This window comes from Eutrigla gurnardus, assembly GCF_963514095.1.
Source record: "Eutrigla gurnardus genome assembly, chromosome: 2".
Classification (NCBI taxonomy): Eukaryota; Metazoa; Chordata; class Actinopteri; order Perciformes; family Triglidae; genus Eutrigla; species Eutrigla gurnardus.
In genome coordinates this window covers 22582624-22608625 of record NC_139916.1, presented here as the reverse complement: position 1 = coordinate 22608625, position 26002 = coordinate 22582624, and the positions used below count along the sequence as shown (strand labels likewise).

Genomic DNA, 26002 nt, shown 5'->3' with positions numbered 1-26002 from the left:
TTCATCAAAGATAGCTCTGGATCTTACAAAATACAGGAGCGTTTTAGTCATCTGAGGGCATCATAGTTAACTTACTTAAATCCCTTCAAATCCAATCAAAGTCAGACGTGATTACTTTTTATTCTTTATTCTTATTTTCTAATCGTTCACTTTTATGCAATCGAAATGAGCATGAACTGCATTAACCAAAAAATGATTATTGTGCACTTTGCTCAGGAATCCTGCCAGCAAATTTAAATAACCTACTAAGGTTTATCTTCCTGTATTCACATCGGGGACTTGTGTTAATGAATTCCTACCAAAGATTCATCAAAAGTATTTGCACTAAAAGAACTTCGGTGAAAGAAAATGTACACTGGATTTGAGGCAAGAATATTTCTATTAGAAACTTTTTCTAGTGAAACACATTTTAGAAACTTCTCTGTATAGATTCCTACGCCCAACTAAATTTTTTCGAGATAAATCACATGTCAGCAGTTTGATTGCCAAAAGATGAGAACCATCAGGTGACTGTGTTGAGCAAAAGTTGTGTGACGTTTGTACAAAACTTACTTACTAAAAAGTACTTTTAGGTTAATGGATGGGTGGATCGATGAAGGGGCCAACCAACGAGAGATAAGTCTTGTTCGATCCCCAGAGTTATCAAATGCTGCATCTCCACGCTTCCTCTTGAAAACAGTTCAACATAATCCGGTGTCACACGATGATGTATGGATCAAAGCAATGAGTGAGGCAGGGAGTTTTACTGTGAAGTCGCTGTATAATGTCAGGGAAGTACAGTGTAAGGTAACATGTACATCTTCACCTTTCAAAGTAAAAGTATTCAATGCAGTAACTACTGTATTGAGGAGCAAAATAATTGCAAAATTATCAATAAAAAATATGTATGAACTGGTTAAAGAAAAAAGCTTTATGCTGAAGAAGATAACATATGCTCCAATGAACATAATTGGAAATGTTTGTATGGGAAGCCAGTAAGGGATCATGGGGCTCATGCTGGTCGACCCAGGTGGGGTCTTTGGAGGAAGACATCAGGTGTATCACACCTAACAAGTTGAGCATCGTTGTTTTTTATCCATCATCAACAATCAATTAACCAGTGGACAATCTCGCCTCCCTCCATCCCTCCTGTACATTTACATTTAGGGCATTTAGCAAACGCTTTTGTCCAAAGCGACTTACAATAAGTACATTTGTCGAAAGTACCTGTACCTGTTGCTGCTATTGCAAGAAGGGTCTGATGACAAAAGGGTGTCCCCACTACCATATTTTTGGTAGTAATCAAATGCTTCGTTCTTCATGCTTCGGAGCGGCTGCACCTGAACATTTAACTAAAGCAGCTCTCATACTGTGCCGGTGCCTCAGACCTTGAATCGTGACATGGTGTGGCCTGTCATGTAGCCTGGGGTCGTTTCGATCAAGGATGTAGTAAGAGTGCTTTTGGCTGTGTTTTTCACACAGAGATTGTCCCTACAGGAGCTTGGTTCTCCAGCCATGAAGAGCTGTGAAGCTGTGGGACTCTTTGAAGTTTCGAAGAGCTAAATCAAATTGCACTCTTTATCTTGTGCCATAGAAAACTGATTACGGGGTAATGTCCTCATTCTGACATCCAGTAAAAATACTTTTTTCTATGTGAAGAACAAGGTGTCTATCTTAAAAGAAAACCTATTTATTGCACCAAACAAGAATGTGTTATGCAACACCGAGTCCCCTTGAGCAGAGGCATAAATAACAATGAGTCCTAGAAATGGAAATGACCACATGAGCAAGCTCTTTAACAGATGCCATCAGTAGCTTGAGCAGCAATGCATACAAAACCCTACCTCTTGGCGTCCTTTAGGAGTTCCCCCCCTTTCCACCATGAGATTGCGGCCCTGGGGGATGCATGGGGGCGGCACTCCAACACCACCTCGCCGCCCCTCTGGATCACTGTGGACTTCTTCACGGGCCGCCGGGTGAAGTCCGGTTGCGAGGCTGAGGAACAGACCCGTGTTAAGGCCATTTGTCTCGCTTTGTGGTGGGGCAACAGCCGTGCATCAGCAAAAATGTCAAGTGCATCTCCAGCAATTACAGAAATTATATTTCACCACCAGACTGGCATATTGTGTGAGAGAATTATGGAAATGAAAGAGCGAGGCCATGGCTCAGCGAGGAGCTCCATCAGCCTCTTATTATTTATTAACTTTCAGATAGCAAGCATTTTCACTCCACTGACAACACAATGCACATCTAGTATACTGGCTCTCGATCTCCCTCTTGTTCAATTCATTGTAAATTATACAGGGCATACAAAGTGCTTACCTACAACCTTGAGCTCAGCGCTGGCATAGACTGCTCCGTGTTCACTCTCTGCCACACACTGATACATCCCAGAGTCCAGCAGAATAATCCTGGATATGGTCAGTCTCCCAGCTTCCACGTGGATCCTCCCCTGCAAATCAGGCTCAACATCTTTCACTGATTTATTTTACCTTTTTTTTTTTGCGAGATGATTGCTTTTGCATCTCGGTTCATTAGCTAATCCTGATTAATATTCATCATGAATTACTTCCAAAGGAGACTTTTGCAGTATTGTTAGAGTAAACAGAATATGTATTTGTGTGTAAAACCACAGTGAGGTTCTAGTGTGTATAGAAGTCAAACCTCAGCTTTATTTCTGGTGTCTTACCTCTGCTGTTAGCGGCTGACCATTCTTCAACCATATGTATGTAGGCTTTGGCTTACCGACGGCTTTACATTCCCACTGTAGATTAGCATCAATTGCCATATGAGCATCTTTCAGTGTCTGGACCCAGTGCAGATGTTCAACATCTGTGAAAAATACCAATATGAATATGTATTGAGAAAAGCATCAAAATGATATTGCAGGCCTATATCCGACTACTTTGTAATGGGAAGGAACAGAGTTTAATCACATTGATAATGGTATATTCCTATACTGTTTTTTATGTAAAAAGTAATTTGCAATAGTTTTTTTCCAAACTGGGTGTGTGCTCCAAATGGGAAGTACGTTTCTGTCTCATTTTGACGACTGGAGTGGTTTAACATACATAAAAGGTCATGGCAAATTTCCACTACGTGTCTCATTCAATTTGCGCTCGAACTCCGCATGTAATTAGCTCCTGATTTACTGGGGCAGCAGCTCATTATGCAGTCAGTGCCTGGGACTGACCTGCTGGCACGTTGTGCTGTAGGTGCGGCTCATAGATTGCAGAGCACCAAGTTCAGAGCAGAAATGAAATGTATTATGTTGCACATACTATGGTGAAATAAAGTAGTACAAAATTAAAGCAACAGGAAAATAGAGTTTAGACAACACCTGCATCAACACATCAGTGGTGAGAAAGAGATGAGAATACAGGTGGAACGTTAGAAAGGAAGAAGATAGACATGATGTCTGATGTCTCACTGCAACACTGAGGTAAATCTCGCCAAACTCCAAATGCCTAATGAAATGCAGCCTGTTGGGATTTCATTATTTAAAGTTTAATGAGTATATGACACAACTATGAATCATGTTTCTTTTTAATTGGATGATCTTAAGGTGTTGTTCATTTACTCACTGCTCATTTTTTGCTTCTGCCCTTCGACTGCTTTTTTATTACTATTTTATTATGTAGCGTTTATTAATACATTTTTTATTTGGCAACCAAATAATTGTAGCCCTACATGCTTTTTTGATGTTCTCAGTTTTTGTCTGCTTCTTCAAGTTTCTTTTAACCTTGACCTCATGTTTACACAACTGTATTTATTACCTTTTTAGAAATAGGGAATTGTTGATTCAAAACCTAAATGCACAATCGAGTACAAGTAACTCTCTCTGCTCTTTGCATGATCTGACCATGAATGCAAGGACTAGCTTTGAACAGTAGCAACACTGTGGGCTCTATATTTGTAAATATAGGCGCAGGGCACAAACAACAATGAAATGGAGCACCCGGGGACATTTCAGAACCCATCGAGCTAAGAGTCACGTTCTAGCCAATATACAGGGGGTTTGGTGTAAGATATAATGGGTATTTGGGACAAGACCGGGCACTGCTTCTGATACCAAAATCTTGCCCACAGAGTCTGCATTAATATGCAGATATTTGGTTATATAGATTTTTGACGTCATAAATCTGTATTAATCAAACTTGAATACTCAGTTTTTGCACAAAATATACCCAAGGAGAAACATCTAGTGTACAATATGTATTGGTAACATTTCCAGTAAAGCCAGAAGGACTTGTGTGTGGCTGACACATTAATTCAATAATCGAACGTCTACATATTATAATAGTAAGATTTGGAGGATCAAACTTCTATCCCCACTAGGTTGGACTATTGCAACGGTCTCTTCTCAACTCTATGACACAATTTCAGCTCATTCAGAAAGCAACTGATGAGTCTGAATAAAGAAAGACAAAGAAAAACAAAGACAAGCTGAAACACATCACACCAATTTCCAATGAGTCCTAAAATGGAGTTTGAATCGCTGTTGATTGTCGCTGAATCGCTGAATCTTTTAGCACCTCAATACATCTCTGACTGTCCGTCTCTGCCTCTCGGGTCTGTGAGTCCAAATTCAACATGGAGAGGCAGCATTAAGCGTTACTTTGATGCAAAGCGTTACTTTGCATCACAGCTGCAAATAACTTTAAATATTACCTTTAAATCTAGGTCCTTTTATGTTCGCCGCTGCCTTTGGTTGGACCTTCGGCCTTAATTTTTTTCCAACCTTGCACTTCAATTTATTTCAGTTCTTCCAATTTATTTATTTCTTTAAAAGGATTTCTATCTTTTGAATTTGTCAGTTAATGTTTTGTATGGCTTATCTACTTTTGAATATATTTTATAAAACACCTTGAATTGCATTTATGCATGAAATGTGCAACACAAAAACAGCTTTGTGTCAACCACTCACAGCCTCATGTTTGGCGCTGACATTAAACTAGATTTTTAAATCAAAACAGCAGTTTCAAGTTCTATGCAAAGCCCAAATTTTACAGATTTATATATCTACCTATCTTTCACACAGCCTTATCAACACATTCAGCAGACAGGGACCAAGGAGACTCTCACTCATCTCTCTGCCTACAGAGGACAGATTCAAAGCTGACAGTCGGTTCCTTTTGATTCTGTGGAGGTGTTAGACCTATCCGGACTCATGAGTAATCTCATTTTATGCCTCAAGTCCTGGAACAGGTCTCTCTTGTAAATGAGACCCTGGGTCTCAATGAGATTTTACCTGTATAAATAAAGGTAAATAAAAGTCACAGCCGATCACAAAAACAAGCAGAAATTAACTCTGGATCATCCTGCCATTGTAAAGTCAGTCTAATGTCATACTCAATATGACTCGATTACTTTACAGTAAATAATAAAGGGTGCAAGATTGGCAACAACACACTCAGAGGGCGAGTGACTTAATTGTCTGTTCGGTAGACATACTCCACTACAATGCAATTGCAATAGTTGTTTGATTTTATATTAATGCTCTGAATGTTGTATGCTATTACTTTAAAGCACACATAAATTGGGGACATAATTTCACTTTTAAAACCGGCCCAAAAATCTAAATTTACAGTCATCAGCAAAATAAAAAGCAAACTACAAACTAAGAGCAGAGTGAGAATACTGCGCCACTAACCAGACCGCACTCATTTCTATTAATTTAATTCAATAAAAACATCATCAAATTTGCAAATAAAGTATTATTATCAAGCAGCCCTACTTTTTCGTCCTCTCATGCTACAGTGGTGTTACAAGCAATTAGCATGCTCACCAAAGTAGACATCTCTGCAACACAATATAGACATCTTTGACACAGTCTCAACACTGTAACTGCTTCGCATTCTGTTGATAGTGTTGGTTCATCACATATTGCACCTGTCAAGAATAAAAAAGATTATCTCTCCATGACACAGGATGCAGAACTAAACAAGGCTCTTACTGTGGAATATAAGTTGCCCTCTGGCAACATTTCGTCCTCTGCTGTTTTCGGCTACACACTCGTACATGCCAGCATCCTCCGGGCGAAAATATGGAATTTCCAGAACCCCACTGGAGTGGTTGATTTTAATCTTGCCAGGTAGTGGATTTCCATCAGCTCTTCTCCATGAGATGGAAGGCACGGGGCTGCAGAGGTCACACACAAAAAGTCACGCTGGCCACATGCTCCTGCTCACCATGACCACACTGTGGCCATTTCCGTCTGTTTTTTGGAATCGTGGATGTCTGGCCACTTCAGAAATTTGACAGTGAAATATGAGCTAATGTTCCTGACACTTACTTTCCTAATGCGAAGCATTCCAGCTTCACTGATGATCCTTTAGAGATGCGGAGGGTGTCGGGAAACTGAACCTCAATCTTCGGCTCGTATTCACCCATCACCACTGCATGACGGATAAAAGCAAATCACATCAGTCAAAACACAAAACATGGACACGCAGTTTCCTGTAATTCATATTGGATGAAAGAGCTGTGGCGCGGGTGACACTTGCTGAGAGCGAGTGCGCGTGTTGGCGTCATATACAACAGCGTTTGGCTTAGCGGATGGATGACTTTGGATTACATATCTGCCTCAGCTCCAATCTGAGGCGGTACACATAAACGGTCCTGATGGGGTTTAGTATGTGTGGCAAGCTCCTTGCTGTGTGTGTGCCGGAGCACATTTTTGCCAGCGCAGACTACATTTTCCGGTTATGTAAATATGTGCCTCCATGCAGATAGAAGGGGCTTCTCGAATACATAACCCTGTATAGTTCAGAAGCTCTGGGATGGTGCAAAAAAAAAGTGGCTTGTGAACAAAAGCAAAAACAGTGTCACGCTCAAGACAAGCGATTTATCTCCCAGGCTCGCCCTCCCTCCGACACCGCGTGTCAGTTCAGCGCGCAAGATAACCAGTACGCAGCAGAGGCGAACTGAGGATGCTTACCGTCTCTCCGCACCACCACAGGGGTTGGAGAGCTGAACACCGTGGCATTGGTCATCATGTTTCTCACAGCACACGTGTAGTTCCCCACGTCTGAGGCTTCGACTTTGGCTATGTACAAGTTGCCCGTCCTCTGAGAGATAAAACGACGGGCGTCCTGATGCAGGAAGCTCCGCTTTCCGTTGAAAACCCACGAATATTTGATTTCTGAAAAAAACAACAACATTCCAGTGACATTTCCAAAAAGACAGTAAGACCTGCATGGAAAGAGATCTCATTACAATAAATACTTTTGGGTTTTTTTTGGCAAAAATATAGATGCCTTCAAAGAATAAGGCTGGTGATATTTTTTATTTTAGTCAACAATCCCACCGAAACATCAATGAATTGATTGTACAAAGTACAGCCAATGTCTGCAGATTTAAAGCACCATGGCAGTTAGAGGCTTTACGTGTCTTTAGTTCAACAGAATATGCGGGCAGGGTTTTAATTTCAAGACGGAGTTGAACAAATTGTTTCCAAACACCTATCATATCACTCTGCTAGCGACTGCGACCCGCAAGCTAATGCACAGGCACATCTTTACAGTATAGCATGTGCAAGGTGACCGTCTGAAAAAGTACAAATAAAAGAGAATATATTTGTCTTCAGTAAGAATGAATTGACTTGGGACTGAGCCGGGGAGTCGGGAAGTACTGAGAGATGGACGGAGGTTAAGTTCAGGCAGACTGTGTGAAATAATGCAGCCCCTTCGTTCTTCTGAGGCGGACCGCTGTGTTGCTCAGCAGGAGTGTTGACACAGAGGGCTCCGGCTGAAGAGTCTTCCTGTATAGAAGTACAACCCAGCTCAACACCCATCCAACAGAACGATTTATCTTTTTGACCATGCACTAAGGCCAAGACGGAATTCACAACATGTTGGGTGGTGCGTTTTGCTTAGTCCTCATCGGTAGTATATATTTTAAAGGAAATATATAGTTTAGTCCAACTCCTGTCACAGATTCAGGAGGAGAATTTGCTTTCCAGAATGGAAAGGAAATAATGAGAATGTCAATGTAGCAGCGTAAAACACACAGGAAGAGAGAGGGAAAGTGAGAAAGAAAGAGAGAGGCAGAGATGTCTACAGAGACCGCAGAATGAACTTGACTATAAGTGCAGCTCTCCTGCATCAGACGCTTGACATTCTGCAGTCAACCCTTTTGACTGGGCAGACGGTAAAAAGTCCCACCCGCTTCCTTGAGGGAAAACAGTGGATTAAAATCATTATGGGGGAAAGTCAGGGCAGAAACTGACAGACCTTTCATGATTAGGAACTATCAAAGAGTGGGTCTGTTTAAGAGCTGTAGTCTCACAGCAACAGAGGACTTGCAGGCACATAATCTCATGTCCTCTGACAGAGTTTAACTCGCAGCACCGCTCCGTTTAGACCACTTACCTATTGATTGCTCAAAGAAGCTTGTGATGATCCCTCTTTTACCAAGGTGCATCACTGTCCTCCTCAAGTGGTGCAATCAGCAATCATTAAAGAAGCTTTGACATAATGTGGCAGCCAAAAAAAACTACCACACCATCTTTCAATTTTAAAATACCTCAAGCTAGCATTATCGTATGTAGTGCAAATCCCATCAAATGTGTGACAATGCTGCGTTTAATGGGGAAAATAAAGAGAAGGAGGCTTTTAAAGGGGGAGGGAGGGAAGGCTGGAGGGCAAATTGCTAAAGTGAGGATTCCCACGGGGCCGGAGGATTCAGCTGGCAACAGAGAGCGGAGAAGGCTGGTACGCTGGCGTGAAATTGTACTGGTGGGCACCGAATGGCCGCAGGAGTGCAGACCACTTTGAGGGTCTGCTAATCAGCAGCACACAGACACATGAGCAGACCCGCAGCTGTGCCACGGGATAAACGCTCCCCTGGCCGCAGCAGCCACCAGCAGACTTTATTACCAGCAGATAACCTGCCCACATCCAAGAGAAGGAAAAAGGAAAAATGACAGCCGGGGAAGTGGAGCACTGGAGACTTTATAGATGACAGCATGGTCACAGATCATATGGGCGCAAAAAAAGTGAGCTCAAGGTTAAGAAGTGTGAGTCTATGATGCGAAGGCATGGGTCTGGGCAGGTAGAGCAGTGGCTGATCATAAAAGAAAAGTCCCCCCCCCCCCGTCTGACAGATAAGGAGAGGTGAGTGCAAAACAGAGTGTCAGAGTTGGAAAGAAAAGCAGCAAAAATAGAAGGTGGGAAGGTATGAAAACAAAGGAGACGCAGCAGTGTTCCAGGGAGATAATAAGCGGCGGAGTGAGGAACAATAAAGACTGCTGAGGCAAGCAGGAGTGTGAGTCTACAGCAGACAATGCAGAAGAGTTAGCACAGAGCGCCGTACCTCCATAATGGGGTGGAGGGCCGCAGAGCAGAACCACGGCTTGACCCTCTCTCACCGACACCGTGTTCCTTGACTTCCTGCTGAAGTTCTGGAGAACTGTTGAATAGAAGAAAAATGTAATTAATAAAATATTACTTTTCAGTGTTCGACAGCTGAAATGACTTAATGATAGGGTCCAGGGAAGTTGATTTCATTCTGCAAAATATTTCCCTGTCTGGTCACGTTGCTTCCAGGTCAAACCCGAGAGGCCCCGTTAATATCGCAGCACACGCAGGAGATATTACTTTCACCTTTAATTAAATGCTGCCGTGTGATGTGAGAGAATTAACAGCGGGAGGTCATATCAATCCCAATGTCTTACAAATATCAAGTCTCAGGAGCGATTAAACACATATCAGTCGTGGTCAATCAAATCCCCCAGATCCCCCAGATGAAGACCCCAAATGGGTCTATTCCAGACCCACTCCTTCAGATTAGTACAACGGACACTTGGTTATGAGGGTGGGATCGGAAAGAATACAAAGTAACGACATGTGAAATTCATGGTCAATGGCAGTACTTTACTTCCATGCCCTCAAACAGAGCTCTCCCCTTCATGGTGACACAGTGACAGTCCAGTGGAGACGTTTCCACAGAGGAATGTTTTTGTTGTTGTGTGAATGTGCATATAAATATAAATGCAGCAGGCAAATATAGCCAAGAGCAGATGATGGTGAGTCACCGAGAAACCAAACCAGAATGATCAATGAAAAAGAACCTCAGTGGGCCAATTTATGATGTTCTGAATATGGTTGTGTTGCCAACTACTGCCATCTGTTATTAAAAAAAACAACAAAAAAACATCGTGCCAACAGGACTATAAATCTATAACCCAGCGAGAAGCAACATGAGGTAATGAGGTCTTTTGTCCATCCGGAGCACACCGTTAGCATATAAATATCTTATGTAAGACCAAAATACTGCATAAGCTGAAGCAGTTAGGTAGTCCTGTCAAATACTTGATAGATAATAATAATAATACATAATAGATAACTCTGGACCAGTGGCCAACACTGCCATTACCATAACATGGTTAAAAAGTACTGTTTATTATCTCAATTACATATTTAACGATCCCTCAATTATTTTGATTATCTGTTATTCATGTACGCAATTGTTTAAGCATAGAGAGTAAAATAACCTGCGTCAAATGGTGCTATATATGAGACTGGGAGCATTTCTTTTGCCTCTCAGCGGCCCTCAACATGGTGGTTCAGTGACATAAGTGCTGGCAAAGCTTTACCTGAGGGGGGATGGGGGTTGGTGCTACGCTTCCACGATGGCGATGGAATGGACATATCAGCTGGAACCGCCGTATGAGAGCAGTGCAAAGCGACAGCCGTGAGCTAGCCAGTAGGGCAGGCTTACATGTACCAACACGGGCTAACAATGTGCAGTCCTTTCATTGCAAATGGCTTTTGCTGCTATTATTATTTTTATGATTATTATTATATTTAGTTCTGCATAATATCACGCTAAATCAAAAGTGACAATATCATGTGCACTACAACATCAGACTCTACTCACATGCAAACTGGACTTTTGCCTCCCTGCTGACAACGGTCCCAAAAGTGTTGGTGGTGATGCACTGATACACTCCTCCATGATCGATGACATGAGGATTATTGATTAGCAGGTTCCCCTCCACGAGGCTGTAGTTTGGATCCGACTCTGTGTTTATTTCGCTCCCATCCATTTTCCACCTGTAGAGAAATTGCAACGCGGGTTGCCAATACTATGATCTGTTTTCATCTTTGGAAAACAAACACACAAAACATCTCACAAGGACACAAACAGTTAAAAATGTAATTAGCCTCCTAATTCTACTGCCAAAACAGAAACACAGCCTGGTATCATAAACAGCCCAGAGGAGCCTTTTGTGCCACACATTCACATGATGCTCCACTCTGTAGTCTCACAGTATAGACAGTCAAAGGGCAGTCAACACACTTACCTATAATGCGGAGGTGGGTTTCCCTTTGCTTTGCAATTAATAAACACCTGCTTATCATCAGTGCTCAGGGGGAAAATGCTGTCACTGGGCTCCTGGGTGAAGACAGGACCATGGCGGGTATTCTCTGTGTGGAAAAACACACTCAAGCTGTACAACGGTGCTGAGGGGTTGACACTGAAAATAAATCACTCAGCGCTCAGAAAACTGTATATAAACTCTACACCCATATAATTAACTGCCACCGTAGCTCTTTGAGTAGATTCTGCATTTAATAAACCCTCTTCTGCATGTCATGAGGCAGATAAAGCACGAGAGAGCAATTAACTAAAGATAAGCCTATGCTAAACTGGCATCTTCTATGTAGTCTTTACCACATGAGGCAAAAAGTTTCTTTTATTTTCCTGTTTTCAGCAAGCTTATTCACAGAAGTAATTTTCGCAGTTTAACTCCATCAATGAATGGGTTTTGTTTAATATTAAAGTGAAAATGGAAGTGCAGTTACAGGGAAATGGAAATGGAAGCGATTTTACTCATCAGTTAATTTTGAACCCAATTACTTAGTTCATTCCATTCTCACAAAACACATTATCAGTTTACAATGTAAGGTTGCTAAGATATGATTGCACAATCACTGTTTACGGGAAAGGAGTTTAGCATATGGCCAATTACAGCATACTTAAACAAAAGCTCTATTACTTGTGGTGTTAAGTGTTATGAAATGGAGTTACACTGAGAGCTTCATTCAAACTCACACTTTGCATCTGGGTCTCTTTGTGAACATTAATGTTCGCCAAGAACTCCAAACACAGACAAAGAGCTATAACTATACTACATGCCAAGAGTAATTAGAAACATAGTCCAATAACCAAGCTCGCTAATTGAGTAATGTCATTGTCATCTTAATGCAAGAAGTATAACTTGGTTAAAGTGTTTATTTGAGAGATGCAATATTAAAGTACTGCCTTTATTGTGGGTATAATTTAATTATTAGGGTGACTGCAAGCCGTTGATTATATGTGTGTTGTTTGTGCATGTGTGTCTGCTCGGGAGAACTTGTTGTCTTGGTTAGTTTCAGCCAAACGATCAATACACAGGAGTAATTAACCGATGTTGCACTAATGACTGCCGTGAAATCTAACATTTCTTCAATGGACGCACACTAACACACATGGGTGTCCACCCCCTCCCGTCTCCCCCGACGCAGTGTGTCACATGACGAGCCGAGCTCTGGTGTTGCTCGTGAGAAATGGTCCATTTTTCTTTTTGTCTCTAACCTTGACGAGGACAAAGAGTGCTCCCTCCCGTATCATCATTGCCATCATCGTCCTAATGAGAGTGGGAGTCTTTGCTTCAGGTAAGGGCCCCGTTTCCCCAGCCTCTGAGGGAGGTACTTCATTTTTACCCTGGATGTGATGTCCTTTAAATTAAACAAATTAATGAGCCTTAAATAGCCGGGCTATTTCACCTGGGAAATGATCGGGTGGTGGCTGCTTGTATGCTTAAAAAAAAAACAGGCCTGCTCTTTAAACACACCAACAGGACTGACCACAAGCACACGAAAAGACACACAAACACACATACAAATGACTCTTAATTAGTTGCCGTGGCAATGCATGCAAATGTGAGCTCAATTTACTTGTATGCATGTGGTTATTTGCATAACCCTTCATTTCTCTCGTGTTTGCAGGCTGCACAGTTATGCCCCAGTGGAACTGCTGACTTGAGATGAGATACTAAATCAATGGAAACGGAAGCATAAACAACAATACGATAGACCCCGCTCCTTATGCTGTATACATTTAAATGTATTTCTTTGATGACTTCTAAACGGTTGGCTTAAGATCAGCATACAGTGTATCCGGCACATGTCTGGGCTGCGTGGGTTGCAGAATCCAGACATGAAGTGAGAGCACTTAGTGAGATGTTAACTCGTCAGCTGTAGCTCATACAGATATTAGAAAAGTGAAAGCAAATGTTCCTCTAGTTTTCTCGCCGTGGAAAGGAAAGCCCCGGCACACTGGATCTAAGTTGCTGAGGACGCAGTGCAGAATAAATAAGCATTAAGAAAATAGTTGGTGTTGGATTTTTAGGGCGCTTACCACATTTCATGTAAGTGGCAGCAGTTGGACATAAAGCAAGGAAATTGCATAATAAAAAGGAAAATAAAGAAAAGCAGAGAGACAGAGAGTGAACTCTCTCTCTTCAAATGGAAATCCAACAGTGAGCTCATCAGAGTTGGACATTCTCTGGCTACAGGTAAATATTGAGTGACAAATGCAACCCTGAAAGGCAATCTTTAGAATGACACATGGCACTTGTTAAACGTCATCTTGTTAAATTATAAAAACTACACCAACAAAACACAAACCTTATTTTCCCTGAAAGGGTCGGCCGAGCTAAACCAATGTGGACTACAGATATCGCCATATTTTACATTGTTTTCTAAAAACTGGTACTACATTACAAACGCTACGAAAGTGATGATCCCTTCGAGACTATCATTGCCTTTCAAATAAAATGATAGTCTAAACATGAAGGAGAATGATGCAAACCCTCCCTGTAGGGAAACGTATGCATATCAGGTGTGTCATGAAAGACGGCCTGACTTGGCATCTCACCAGCCAGGCACTCTTTGAGTGACAGAAGGATTAACAGTTCCCATGGCAACAGCATCTTCACTTTCCAAGGTCAAAGATTCTCCTTCTTCCCATCCAGTCGAGAGTGTGGAGAATATTTCCTGGGCAGACGCTGCTCCGTTTGGCTCTGGAAGAAAAGAAGGACACATGAGCACGAGGAGATGCTGTCTACAACAAGCCTTCTTGGGGAAAAAAAAGAAAAAAAGGGGGGAACATGCTGGAACTTGTGGAAAATCTGTCATTAATAATTCAGTCAACCAAATAAGCCGAGCAAAGATCACATGCCGAAGGGCCCGCTAGCAGCTGATACCGAGGTGCTGATATTTCGTGTATACATACAGCTGGTACAGTCTCTCCCAGTAGGAAGGCAAGCATCGGAAAAAAATAATAATAAATGTTGCTGACAGCAACAGATGAGCAGACCAACCTGCCAACGGTAAAGCAAAGCTTTCTAATAACTGTTAGTTCAACACGTCTACTCGAGCAAAATGTGTGATGTATTTATGTACAGTATATATCATCGGGAACGCTAATGAATGCAGACTGACTGAAGTGAAAAATAAAAGGGATCATTTAATGGGCAAATCATTCTACCCACTTCCAAACATGCAGACAGCACATCTTCCATGGAGCGTGATCCAAGGTACTACTGCCATTGATAAGTTGGCCAACCTTGTCAAATAGCGTTACGAGTGACATAAGGCATTTACGCTGTTTGGTTGCAATCTGTATTCAGACACATCAGGGTGTTTGGATATTATTTCTCATTGTTGAAAGCTTCCGTAATGAATATTTGAACCCACAGAGGGAGAAAGAATATTGGACTTCACTCAGGTGGCCTTAATGTGAATTCATAAAGCCATATCAACCTAAAAGTTAATACTATGTAAGTTTTGTGTTTACAGCTTGTTTTCTCAGGCCCTGCGTGGCCAAATAGTCTCTCTGTGGTGATTGTATGTGTAGTTGGGGCGCAATATTCTGTTTCATGAAAATTGTAAATTATGTTTAACCGCTTTGAAATTTGCTTGATTAGAGAAACATTGGCCAAAGTGTTTTTTTCTGCATGTTCAGTGTGGTGTTGGTGTGAAAAGTGACTGCATGGTCAGTGTTTCTACCTATTTTCTCTGTTTTTCCATATAAATGCATCATGAATAAGCACGCTCTGTACTCTGATTATGGGAATGAATAGAATTTAATGAATGGAAATAAAATGTGATTAAATTGAAAATGATTACGATGGAACTTATACGACCATGTCCGTCAAATGTCCAACTGAAATTCTAACCCTAATGCCATATGATAATACCGTATGTAATAATGGGAAGAGTTTTCTTTTGTGTGAACTTTTAAGAGCTCTCATTAAAAAAGAATACTCAATTTAACAAATTTTCCCCCACAGCTTTTCTTTGTCCTTGTCTGTCTCGTAATATAGCAAAATGTTGCCGACAGATGGATGCAACAAAACAGGAAGAATCACTAATCGTGAATGGTAGGAGAGGGAGCGTTAGCCGTATAGATTAAGTAGTATAATTATTCTGCACAATACTGATCATTCAAGCTTCATCTTGTCAGTCATCATTGATTTAATTTTTAGATTTCTCTGCAACCATCTGCCTTTTTGTTTGCCATCCTGCCCACAGTTGTGTCATACGTCTCAATCGAATATGGAGGGACTGATCAATAACGGACGATTTGGTTGATCTTTCTTTATGAGACTCGCTGGGTAAATATATTCCCTTGTTCTGGAGAAAAATAATAAAGAAACTGTATCCATGTCACAAGAAGAAGGACAAAGCTCTTTCAATAAATTGCCCTCCCCCGTGCTGTTTTCGATCTACTTGAGAGTCAAAGGTTAAAAACTGTGTTGATTAAGATGCTGGATGAAGAAGGTGTGGAAGTGAATGACACAAAGCTGCACATGGCAATTATAGAGTTAGATGCATGGCTTTTATTTTGAGTGGTGAGAAACTTTAAAACGATGCAAAGTGTTTTCCAGACATTTTGTCAAAAGGCCTATCTGCAATCAATACCGTTATAAACCAGCACCTGTAAGTAATTCCAAATCAATATGTTTTAAAATGCAGACGTGCATGCCAAACAGCATGTGAGCGGAGGAACTCAGAACGAGTCAAATTAGACTCGAGATGAAAACACTACAAAACCTGCATTGTGAAAGCGGGCATCATGGTTTGGACTGACTGCTGCAATTATCTACTATGTCAACTGATACATACAGAGGGATGTGGGGCTCTTGGTATCGATCAAACTGATTTGCCGTTTTTGAGCCTGAATTTGAATTTAAATTATCCAGACGCTTTTAATGAGAAGCATGTATTCCTCTCTGCAGCAAGGGGCGGATCTAATTACACTATTTGATATATAAATTCTAGGTAATATCTATATTATTACCCACATAATTCATTCATGCATGTGAACCCAAGACAGATCATTTGCCAATACGAGGACGCTCGATGAAGGATTGCAGCCATTGATATTTCGTGGATTGAGAGGATATGGGAACCATTAGAGTCCACTGCAGAGGTTGCCTAACAAGCCCCTGCAGCCTTGAGCCATTAACATACATGCTCTGCCCAGTGATCGATGTTAATTTATGTTCGCTGTAGTCAGCTGTCCACTTTCACTTCCAAGCTGATCAACTTAATTTCGTCCTCTCTCACAAACACGTGTCCCTTGTTCATTTAGCATTCAAAGTCGCACTCGAGGACCCTGATTGCATTTAGCCATAGACTGTAGCTATTATGCATATAGTGTGGAAATGCAGAGGCCGCAATGCCGTAAGGCATATGAGTGAGGGAGCTGGCACCGTTCCTCTGTCAGATAGCACAACTCTGTTTTAATGATGCATAGGCCTGTGGCATCCTTGGGGAGGATGTGTTTCTTGGTCACAGCCCAGAAATTTAAAGTAGTTGCTTGTGATCCCTGTGATTAATTTATATACCCTAGAAAAAATACAATGGTAATAATTCTTGTGCCCAGCGGATGGTGGTCGCAGGTGTTGGAAATACCAAATGGGATGAGGCCAAGCTAATGGTGCCTGCAAGGGAAACTATCTGTCAGGGATAATCCCTAATACTGTAACACCCCGGCAGAGATAATGTGCTTCCCCCGCCTCTCTCACTAGCCCGTGATATTGAGATAGCTGTGGAGAAATGATTAAAGGGGGAATGGATATTGACACGAATAAATGTATGTATCCGGAGTGAAGTATTGCCGGGTTTAATGTTTAGTGATGATTAGCTTCCCACTCTGGAATAGTCAAACTAGGCTAAGAGTAAAGGGAGGTGGAGGGTGTCCTGTGAACTCTGTTGAGCCATGTTCCACTTCATTACACTCTGAGTAATTGGTTGAACACGTGATTACAAAAATTAACTTCAGCAGTGAGAGGTAATTAAGGCTTTTGTTTTTTTTCGGGGGAGAGGGGCATACCACGGTTCAGCAACACACAAAACCCCATAAACACATTGACCTGACACCACGGGCCACGGATCGCAGACTCCAGCAGCCTTGAAACCTATGGCCTCCCTTGCTGTAGTAATTGTTCTATTCTAAGTAATTCTCCTATTGAAACATGTCTTATCCATAGGCTTTGGTTTCATCACAGCAGCTTCTCGGCTGTGTAAATATTCAGGAAAAGCCTCCTGTTCTCAGATACAGTCCATCTTAAATCCAGTCAGCCCCAAGGGAGCAAGAGCAAAGCTGCAGCTGGGGAAGCAAACTGTCACTCACTGTGCAAGTGCATATTATTGACTAAGAGAAGGAGGAGAACATTGAAAGCTAACATCCTGGCAATTCAATACAGACTCAGCAAACAGAGCTGTAAATGACGTTTGGACGTGGAAAGTGCTGGGACGAACTCATAGGTGATATGAATACTTATGAATGCTCAAAGTAAGAAGATGCACAGGACTGACCAGTTTCTGAGTTGTATCCTTAACATACTTATGCATAAGTATAAATGCTACTACATAGCATGACCCACTAACACCCTCCCTCGACACCCCCCCCCCCCCCCCCCCCCGCAAAAAAAAAAAAAAAAAAAAAACTCGGATCGTAGCACTGTTACTCTTGAAGTACTACTTTACTCAGATGAGGACCTAACACTTGTTCTATTTTTAGCTCTTACTGCATCGGCAATGATACGTCGTGGTTTCTTTGTTTCCTTCTTTTGACAAATGTACTTATTGTAAGTCGCTTTGGACAAAAGCGTCTGCTAAATGACCTAAATGTAAATGTAAATGTAAATGATCCATTTCCTTATTTTCAGTTCTCAGATCAGCTTTTTTTTCACAGCTAACACCAAAATAAGCAAATGTTCAGAAGATGAACACACTACGTTACGGTAGTTACATACACTTTTAGGGGTTGTTCCCAAATGTCAATGTGTTAGTGTGAAGAGATAACAACACGGGAAAGGCAGGTAACAATAACTGCTTGTGTTGAACCACAGATTATGATGAATAGAGGGTTTCAGGCATAAATCCTGAAACCACGAAATGAGTCAGCATTTTTGCACTTCCGGTTCCATGTGTTTATTTATGGGTTTTTGGTTAGATGTCTGAAGTAAGGTCTGTGGTCTGAGGGTCCCAGTATGATTCCTTAGACCCCTCAAAGTCTCAGTTGGCAAGTCTGGCAGATCGAGGGCACTCTGTCAGATTTTGAATGTTTACAACCCTCACGCTCCTCCCCCACGACCACCGCGCTCCTTCCCCTCGACTTCGTGCCCTTTGAAATCCCTTAGATCACGCCACCTTTGAAACACGGGTCCGATGTTGACTCTGGTTTTATCACGGGCACCGTCGCAATCTTTCTTTTTTTCCTTATTTTCCACCAGTGTTTTCTTTTCCTTGGTTGTTTTGGACCTCCTCGTTTCGGTTTTTAACCGAGGAATTGGAAGCTTGTTGCTACTTCCCTCTCTCTCCCTCCTGTGATAGTGGAACGACCCGAGGGGGGAGGGGCTCTGTGTGTGTACGAACACAGCCCTGCGTGCTGATTGGACAGGATGATCTGGGCGCTGTCGATTTTTGCAAAACAAACAACAGGTTCTACGTGCACGTAGAGGCGTGCTTTTTTTTTCTAAAACCGTATGATTTATGTTGTTCTATCGGAGCATAGTGTCGGCTTCAGTGAATATGATCAAAACAATTTTGCCGACTGGGACTTTAAAGTTAGACCCTGCTTATTTTACAATCTGCGGCAAACGTTACCGTGATGATGACAGTGCTGTAATAAGGTTGATCCAACCTTGCAAAGTGAAGTGATTTCTTGATAATAATAAAAAAACACCCACTCATTTTCACAGCTTAAAAAAAAAAACAATGTGAGTTTAATGTCAGAGAGTTTCAGTTTCTTTTTTCCGCGCAAATTTATGACTCTAATCTTAAGAGAATATTAGTATTCCTTCTTGTAAATTTACAACTTTAATCTTGGAGTTTTTTCTCTCTCTCTCTCTCTATTTCCCACCCCCTCTTCCCTGGCTCCAAGGGATCACCGTTGTATGTTTTTATTTCATAATGTCTTGTCTTATGAACTTAATATGGAACACTTTGGGGTTCCATACACCTGTAGTGTTGGTCAAGTTTACAATATCTGTCTGATGACATATTTTACATTACTAATAACTTAAACCTTAATATTCAGTATACATCACATATTAATGGTAAATGGACCTGCTTATGATCAGACGTCATCAATCAACAGTTAATTGTGGTTTTCAACAGAACACACACACATACACACACACACACACACACACACACACACACACACACACACACACACACACACACACACATATTTAACGGTAGAGAAGATTACTGTGTGCTACACAGCTCCTCAACCTGGAAAAACACCTATGATCATAGTCATTTATAGGATGGAATAAATCATGGAGCCCAGCAGACAAGCATGCTTCCCACTGATTGAGTACTCACAGTGTAAACACACACCACTGTGTGTGAAAGTGTATGTATTGTAAAATCATATTTATACTCTTCTATCTTGATATTTTTTTCCTGAATAATCCCTTCATTACAATCCTGCTGCAAACAGGCGGCAACCATCGTGTCTGAAATATGCATTTATTTCCTAATGGCCAGGAGGCGGCGACTCTTCTGGTTGCAAAAAAAAATCTGATTGTATAAAAGTAAAATACCCGACTTCTCACTTGATTTATTACACCAGTCAACATTGTAAACATGAGTTTATACTCTCAATCTCTAGTTTCCAGTCTTATTTATTACAGCATGATGTTCATTGAGTAAATTATGGTCCCATTTAGAATAAAATAGAAAATATAGCAGGGTACGCTTAAGGGCGTGGCTACCTTGTGATTACCAGGTCCCTGCCACAGCATCGTTTTGTCTATCATTTTTTTTTTTTTTCGTTTTACACCTTTAACCTTTTCACAGTAGCTTTTCAATTCATTAACACATTCTGTTTTAATTAGCGCCACTCTCTTGTGTCAATTCAGGTCCACTTCTTATATACTGTGCAGTCTATGGAAGCAACTCACATAACTATTAAGCAAACTGATGCTAAAATAGCATAGCATAGCATCTTCAACCGCTTATCCAGTGTCTGGTCGCGGGGTCTTAAATAGCTCACAACTGAAAACATTATATGATTCAGAGAGAAGCCTGCTACTCAACCACTAATGGGAAATGTAGTTCAAATAATTCAGTGGTGCTACCTCTCAACTAGTGTTGCTTTCGTTAATGGAAATTATGACTAAATATTGTCGTTAACGAACCTTTATCACGTGAGGAAAACGAGACGAGATGCAACGAAAATGCTGGTCATAAATAAATGATGATGATAAATAAATATATAATGCAATATTGTAGATGAATAAAAATGAGACCAAATGTGGTTTACAAAATAAAAACTATGCTAAAATGTGTCTTCATTTTCGTTGACCAAAACGAGGGGAGACGAAATGTTATAACGTTGTTTCGTCTCATTTGGTTGCGTAATTATTAGTAGGCTCTTCGAGATGAACTGTACCTCGCCTGGAAAGCAGACGAGAGCAGGCGGAGCAGCAGGAGACAGAGCCTAAAAGCTGCGTTCCAGTCGGACAGTTTCCATCGGCCTTCAAAGATTTGACAGGAAGTCATAGAAAAAGTTACATCCTGTTAGACGCGAACTGTGGGCTACTGTAATTTGCGACCACATTTGCATTTATTTATATTTGTTCATAAATATCTGTGGAAATCAGAATCAGAATACTTTAGTAACCCCTTTGGAAATTGTACAGCTGCAGTTGCTACATAAGTGTCAGGAAAGAAATAGTCAAATAAGTATAAAAATATGAAGTATAAAATAATGCCAATAAATATTACTAATATTATTGGCATTAATTTATACTTTATATATTTTTTGACAGTAATACTGTATTAAATGTGTATCTGGGTTGACTGAAACTTGACTAAACTAAAAATAGTATGAACGTGACTAAAACTAATAAAAACTTAAATGACAGCTTGGGACAAAGACTTGACTAAAACTAAAAGTAAAACAGGCCGCCAAAAACAACACTTCTCTCAACACAGGTAAACAATGGCTTCCTGTCTGGTTTATTCCTCACGTCCCTGATCCTAACCCAGCGGTAACTAGCTTACCTAGACGGTTACAGGCTAGTATACCTTAAAGGTGTAAGATATGGCCAGAATTTTCATTTAAATCATTCAGAAAATGAACTAACATTATCAACAGAATGCTAAGAGGTTACAGTATTGAGGTCATGTCAAACATGTCTGTTTTGTGTTGTATAATCAAGTGAAACACACATGCAGATTATGAAATAGCTTTTTAATGACATTTATGTTTGCCCTGCGATTGGTAAGTAGCCCCTATTTCTTTTAAACATGTGGCAAGACACAGAGCTCCTTTAAACTACAAAACCCATTAAGAGTCAATAAGCGGGGGCACTGTAGGCTTCATAATGAATCCTAGCTCCTCATTTAGCACCCTTACCTTTTTCCAGGGCTTCATTGTGTCAGCAGCTGTGACCCATTTCAGGGCAGCCTCCTTCGAAGAACGCGGACTACAAAAGGTGCAGGCTTCATACGACTGAAGACTACCTTGCTGAGCAGCTGCACCTCCTCCCACACATGAGATAGTCCATACAAAAGATAAACCATAATATAAGAAAGGACGTGTACGGTAGGAACAAACATTAGTCCCACTTTTCTAAATATGAAAGTACGCCTCTGCAAGAGCTTACATTTATTAGGAGAAAAAAGTCAGACATCACAAACACGTACTTCCAGACACACACTAAAACTAATCATAATGACCTGAATGTCTGCACGGGCACCAGAGGCCATTTACTCAGCGTAATGTGGTTTCCGGCAAGACAGACTCCAGCAGAGCTATCACAAAAAGACTGATTGATTCTGCAGGTGGATAGAGACCTGTTTGCACTGGCCATAATAAAAAACCCTCTATATACACTATATTGCACTGTAAACATCAGAGGAAAAATGTGTCTTTTCCTGGAGAAAAAAAGCAAATGGCAAACATTTGTACACCCCAAAATAGGTAACAGGTCTGTGGTATTATGCAAGAGCTGTGCTTGAGGAAAACCATAAACAGCTTCCCTTGGGAACTTGTTCGGGAGAGTGGAAATTTGAAAGACTTGAAATAGTTGATTTGTGCTTTATCAAATTTAACTAAAATGGCAAACTAATGTTGTCACATTTGGAAACTGCGGCAACTTGATTTTTGATTATTTTTCATGAGTGTGCTCTTTGTAGTTTTGTAATAATTCTATAATTTATGTTTTCTTTTTCTGTAGTATGAGGTCATTACTAAAGTACCTGATATACCTGATTACCAAGAGTGGCCAGGAGGTTTAGAGCTCAAACCCTAATAAAACTGAAACTATCACTAATGCCACACCAGGGTTGTGTTGATGAATAAATTGGATGACCATTTAACCTAAAGGGTCTGAAATATTTGGGTTCCTGTCAATAAATTGAACACCCACATCCATCAGTAGACACACAGCCGAACCCATTTATAGTCTGCGTCGTCAAAATGATGCTCCTACATGTTGGCACCTGGCCATCCAGACGAGAAAGCAATCTTTTACCATTGAATGTTATCAAACTGTCTTGTTGTTGCATGTTTGAGTGTCAGAATCTATATTTTGAAAAGCAGACTGAAGTTCTACAGAAATGAATTGGTGACTGTCACTCTGATGCTTCCATGTTTGCTCTTAGAAACTTACGTCAATTGTTGACATAGATATTAAACACTAATGATTATGACCTTTAAAACCGATTTACGCCTTTTAATAGGACATCAACATGTTCTGTCTGTGTTCTCAAAGCACCGGGGCCGTCTATGCGACTGCAAGCCAATAAACGTATTGACTCCCACTGGACTCATCAAAAATGCTTGTGATTGTTGTGCCAATTTTAAAACTAAATTAAAATAAGTTGTGGTATTTAACATTCTGAACATAACATCAGGTAATGTAATTGTAAGCATCTAATGAATTGTATGCTCATAATCTCTCACTGGGGTAATGTTATACGCACCAAATTCATGTTTATATGTCTGGCCACTAAATATTGGGCCACTTCTTAATGTATTCTAACAGCATACGGATCTGAAAAATCAATTTTTATAGGTTGTATTCGTGATGTCCTTGACAAGCTATAAGCTGTACTTCCGTTAAAATGGTGTGCACCCACGAAAGTATTGCATTATTGCTTACAAGCTGCATTCTCTTTCTCTCTCTAATTTCATATGTTCCAGAACACTGTATGCTCTACTTTACTTCCTTCAGTCTGAAAGGATACGTTGAGGTTGTTGGGAAATGTCCTTGGTCATAAAACAGCAGGTATGGCAAAACTGTTGCTTGTGGTATAAATGTCTGAATCCACCTTTTTTCAAAGAAGTTGATTAAATGTATTCTGCCAACTGAATGCAATTGTACCTTCTGATTCTGCATTAATTCAGTGAAATAAGGCTAACAATACCCAGCTTCAGCTCCTAATGAAAGCTCATACATTGTCACAAATGAGCTAAAACTTGCCAGTGTCATGGTCGACTAACCTGTTTGTGATAGGCAGGAGAGACTAGTTAGTGGTTACAGTGTGGGGAAAAATGCATCGATTGTATCACATTTCATCTTTGCAGTTCCAATTTTCTGGTCCTCCTCTCTGTCTGCAAGTGAAAGTCATTAAAAGTCAGTGGTCACTATCGCCAACATCTACAAAAGTTTCGCTCTGTATCTTACGGTCACTCCAAACTTTCCTGCCACATTTTCAGACCCGACATCGTGTCTCCACAGAACATGCATACTGAATACTTCCCTATACAGAAACCGAACACTAAGTATGTTTGCAGACACAAGTATTCTCAAGTATTCTTCCTTTGCTTATTTTCATCGAGTAATGTGGTGAATGGTTATTCAGCTCCCTGACTCCCTGTTTTTCTGTCTAGAAGGTGAGTCCTTGAGAAGACAGTGATCTGAAACCTGATATAGTGCTTCCATGATGCATTATCCTCATTTCATTCACAATAATCCAGCTTGCTTCTACGGGTCTCAAAACCAGGATCAAAGCTTATGAGAGTTTCTTAAAGCAAATGTTTGCTTGTCAAAGTCTTCCATGGTGGACCGCCATGTTTCTCTAGAGAGGGCCTTTCAAATTTTCACATTTCACTGAATGCCACCATATTTCTTTTCAACCTTTATTTTTTGAGCGAGATTTCACTGACAGGAAGCTTTGCAGAAAGGCCCTGATAACATTCACAATTTCCAATGGCTCCTGCCGTTAGTTGTATTGTTTGCGGATCAGTTTAAGGTTTTTGGTGGTACTATTTTTGGTTTCTTAATTTATCAGCTCCACGGTTTCATCACATTTTAACTTGTGTTTATGAAGATCTATTAGGGGGAAATAACAAGCGGCATTTCCATAGCAGTAAATGAGGGCTGCGAAATTTTACTTTTTGCATGTCATTCATTTGTAAAAGGATCAGTAATATTTATCTCCCCAACAGTGTGGGACCTGTCTTGCCTGTTGGGGCTCTCTTAGGGACTTCATGAGAGGACAAGATTAACCATAGCCCTCAGCTTTCTGGATGACACTATTTCAGGATAACCTGTAGAAATCAATAGAAAAAACGATACCAGGAAGATGAACAGTAAACGGTACGATGGTAAACGTGTGAATTGCTTGTTTTGTTTGTTGTACACAGTCTAAAGCTTAGCACTTGATAAGAGTTTTCAGACTTGGTCACAAAAACAAGCACCATCTCACTGTCCTTGAAAACAACATTATGGAGATTTGACCTATAGTTGCGTCAAACAATTGTGTAGTAAACATGGTATGTCTGGTCAGACATGGTGTGAAAAAAGACTAGACAAACTAATGCATTGTGTGACTGGCAGCAACAACAGGAGCTTGTTTTGAATGAGTAGACCGGAGTATTTGTACAACAGGCCATCGTGAAAAAAGTCTGTGAACTCATCAATGGCAAATCTAAGGAACATGCACCAATATGTTTGATACCTTTATAAATAGGAAGTGATGAATTAAGGACATTTACATTTGAAGTCTAAAAGCAGGTGGTTACATCCCACAAGGCAACATTGTGATGTAACACAACTTCAGAATTTTAATAACGATACCTTACTATGTCCTTCCTCGTATGTGAAGCTGTGATTTAAAGAGTGTTTCTTTAAGAGATGCATTACTCATATTATAGACAGTGGGATGAAAATCGTATTAACTAGCTGATTTTATTTTGCTCCTTCACATTTATTTCAACCTCCTCCTCTCCATGCTCAGGTAGGGCCCGTCGGAAATGTGTCCACTGCAAGAGTGAAATTACAGCGGCTATGATAGAGAAACTCTTTTTTGCATTCATTAAAGTGGAACAAATGAATAATTCATGGCTCCAGTACATAAATGTATTTGCTGGTCAGGTTGGTATCTGTATCCGATTCAATGGAAAGTTCTGGAAAAAAAAGCCCAAACTACCTCTGAAAATGATGACAATTGAAATAATAAAAGTAAATGTAATTACAATGTTCATGTAAGTATTT

At 40.7% G+C, this 26002-nt stretch overlaps 1 protein-coding gene across 2 annotated transcripts in view; it reads right to left on the bottom strand.

The window, feature by feature from the left end:
* cntn6 (contactin 6) overlaps positions 1-14047 on the bottom strand; it is a 39390-nt gene extending 25343 nt beyond the window's left edge. For both annotated transcript variants that reach the window (XM_084024042.1, XM_084024041.1), the window contains exons 1-10: positions 13906-14047; positions 11288-11411; positions 10861-11036; positions 9295-9390; positions 6920-7123; positions 6275-6377; positions 5936-6120; positions 2669-2811; positions 2302-2431; positions 1824-1974 (exon numbers count right to left, since the gene is read on the bottom strand). In XM_084024042.1, coding sequence (XP_083880168.1) covers positions 1824-1974; positions 2302-2431; positions 2669-2811; positions 5936-6120; positions 6275-6377; positions 6920-7123; positions 9295-9390; positions 10861-11036; positions 11288-11411; positions 13906-13960 — 1367 coding nt within the window. In that variant the 5' untranslated portion in view covers positions 13961-14047. The remainder of the gene's footprint in view (positions 1-1823; positions 1975-2301; positions 2432-2668; positions 2812-5935; positions 6121-6274; positions 6378-6919; positions 7124-9294; positions 9391-10860; positions 11037-11287; positions 11412-13905) is intronic.
* Between the last annotated feature and the right edge of the window lie 11955 nt (positions 14048-26002).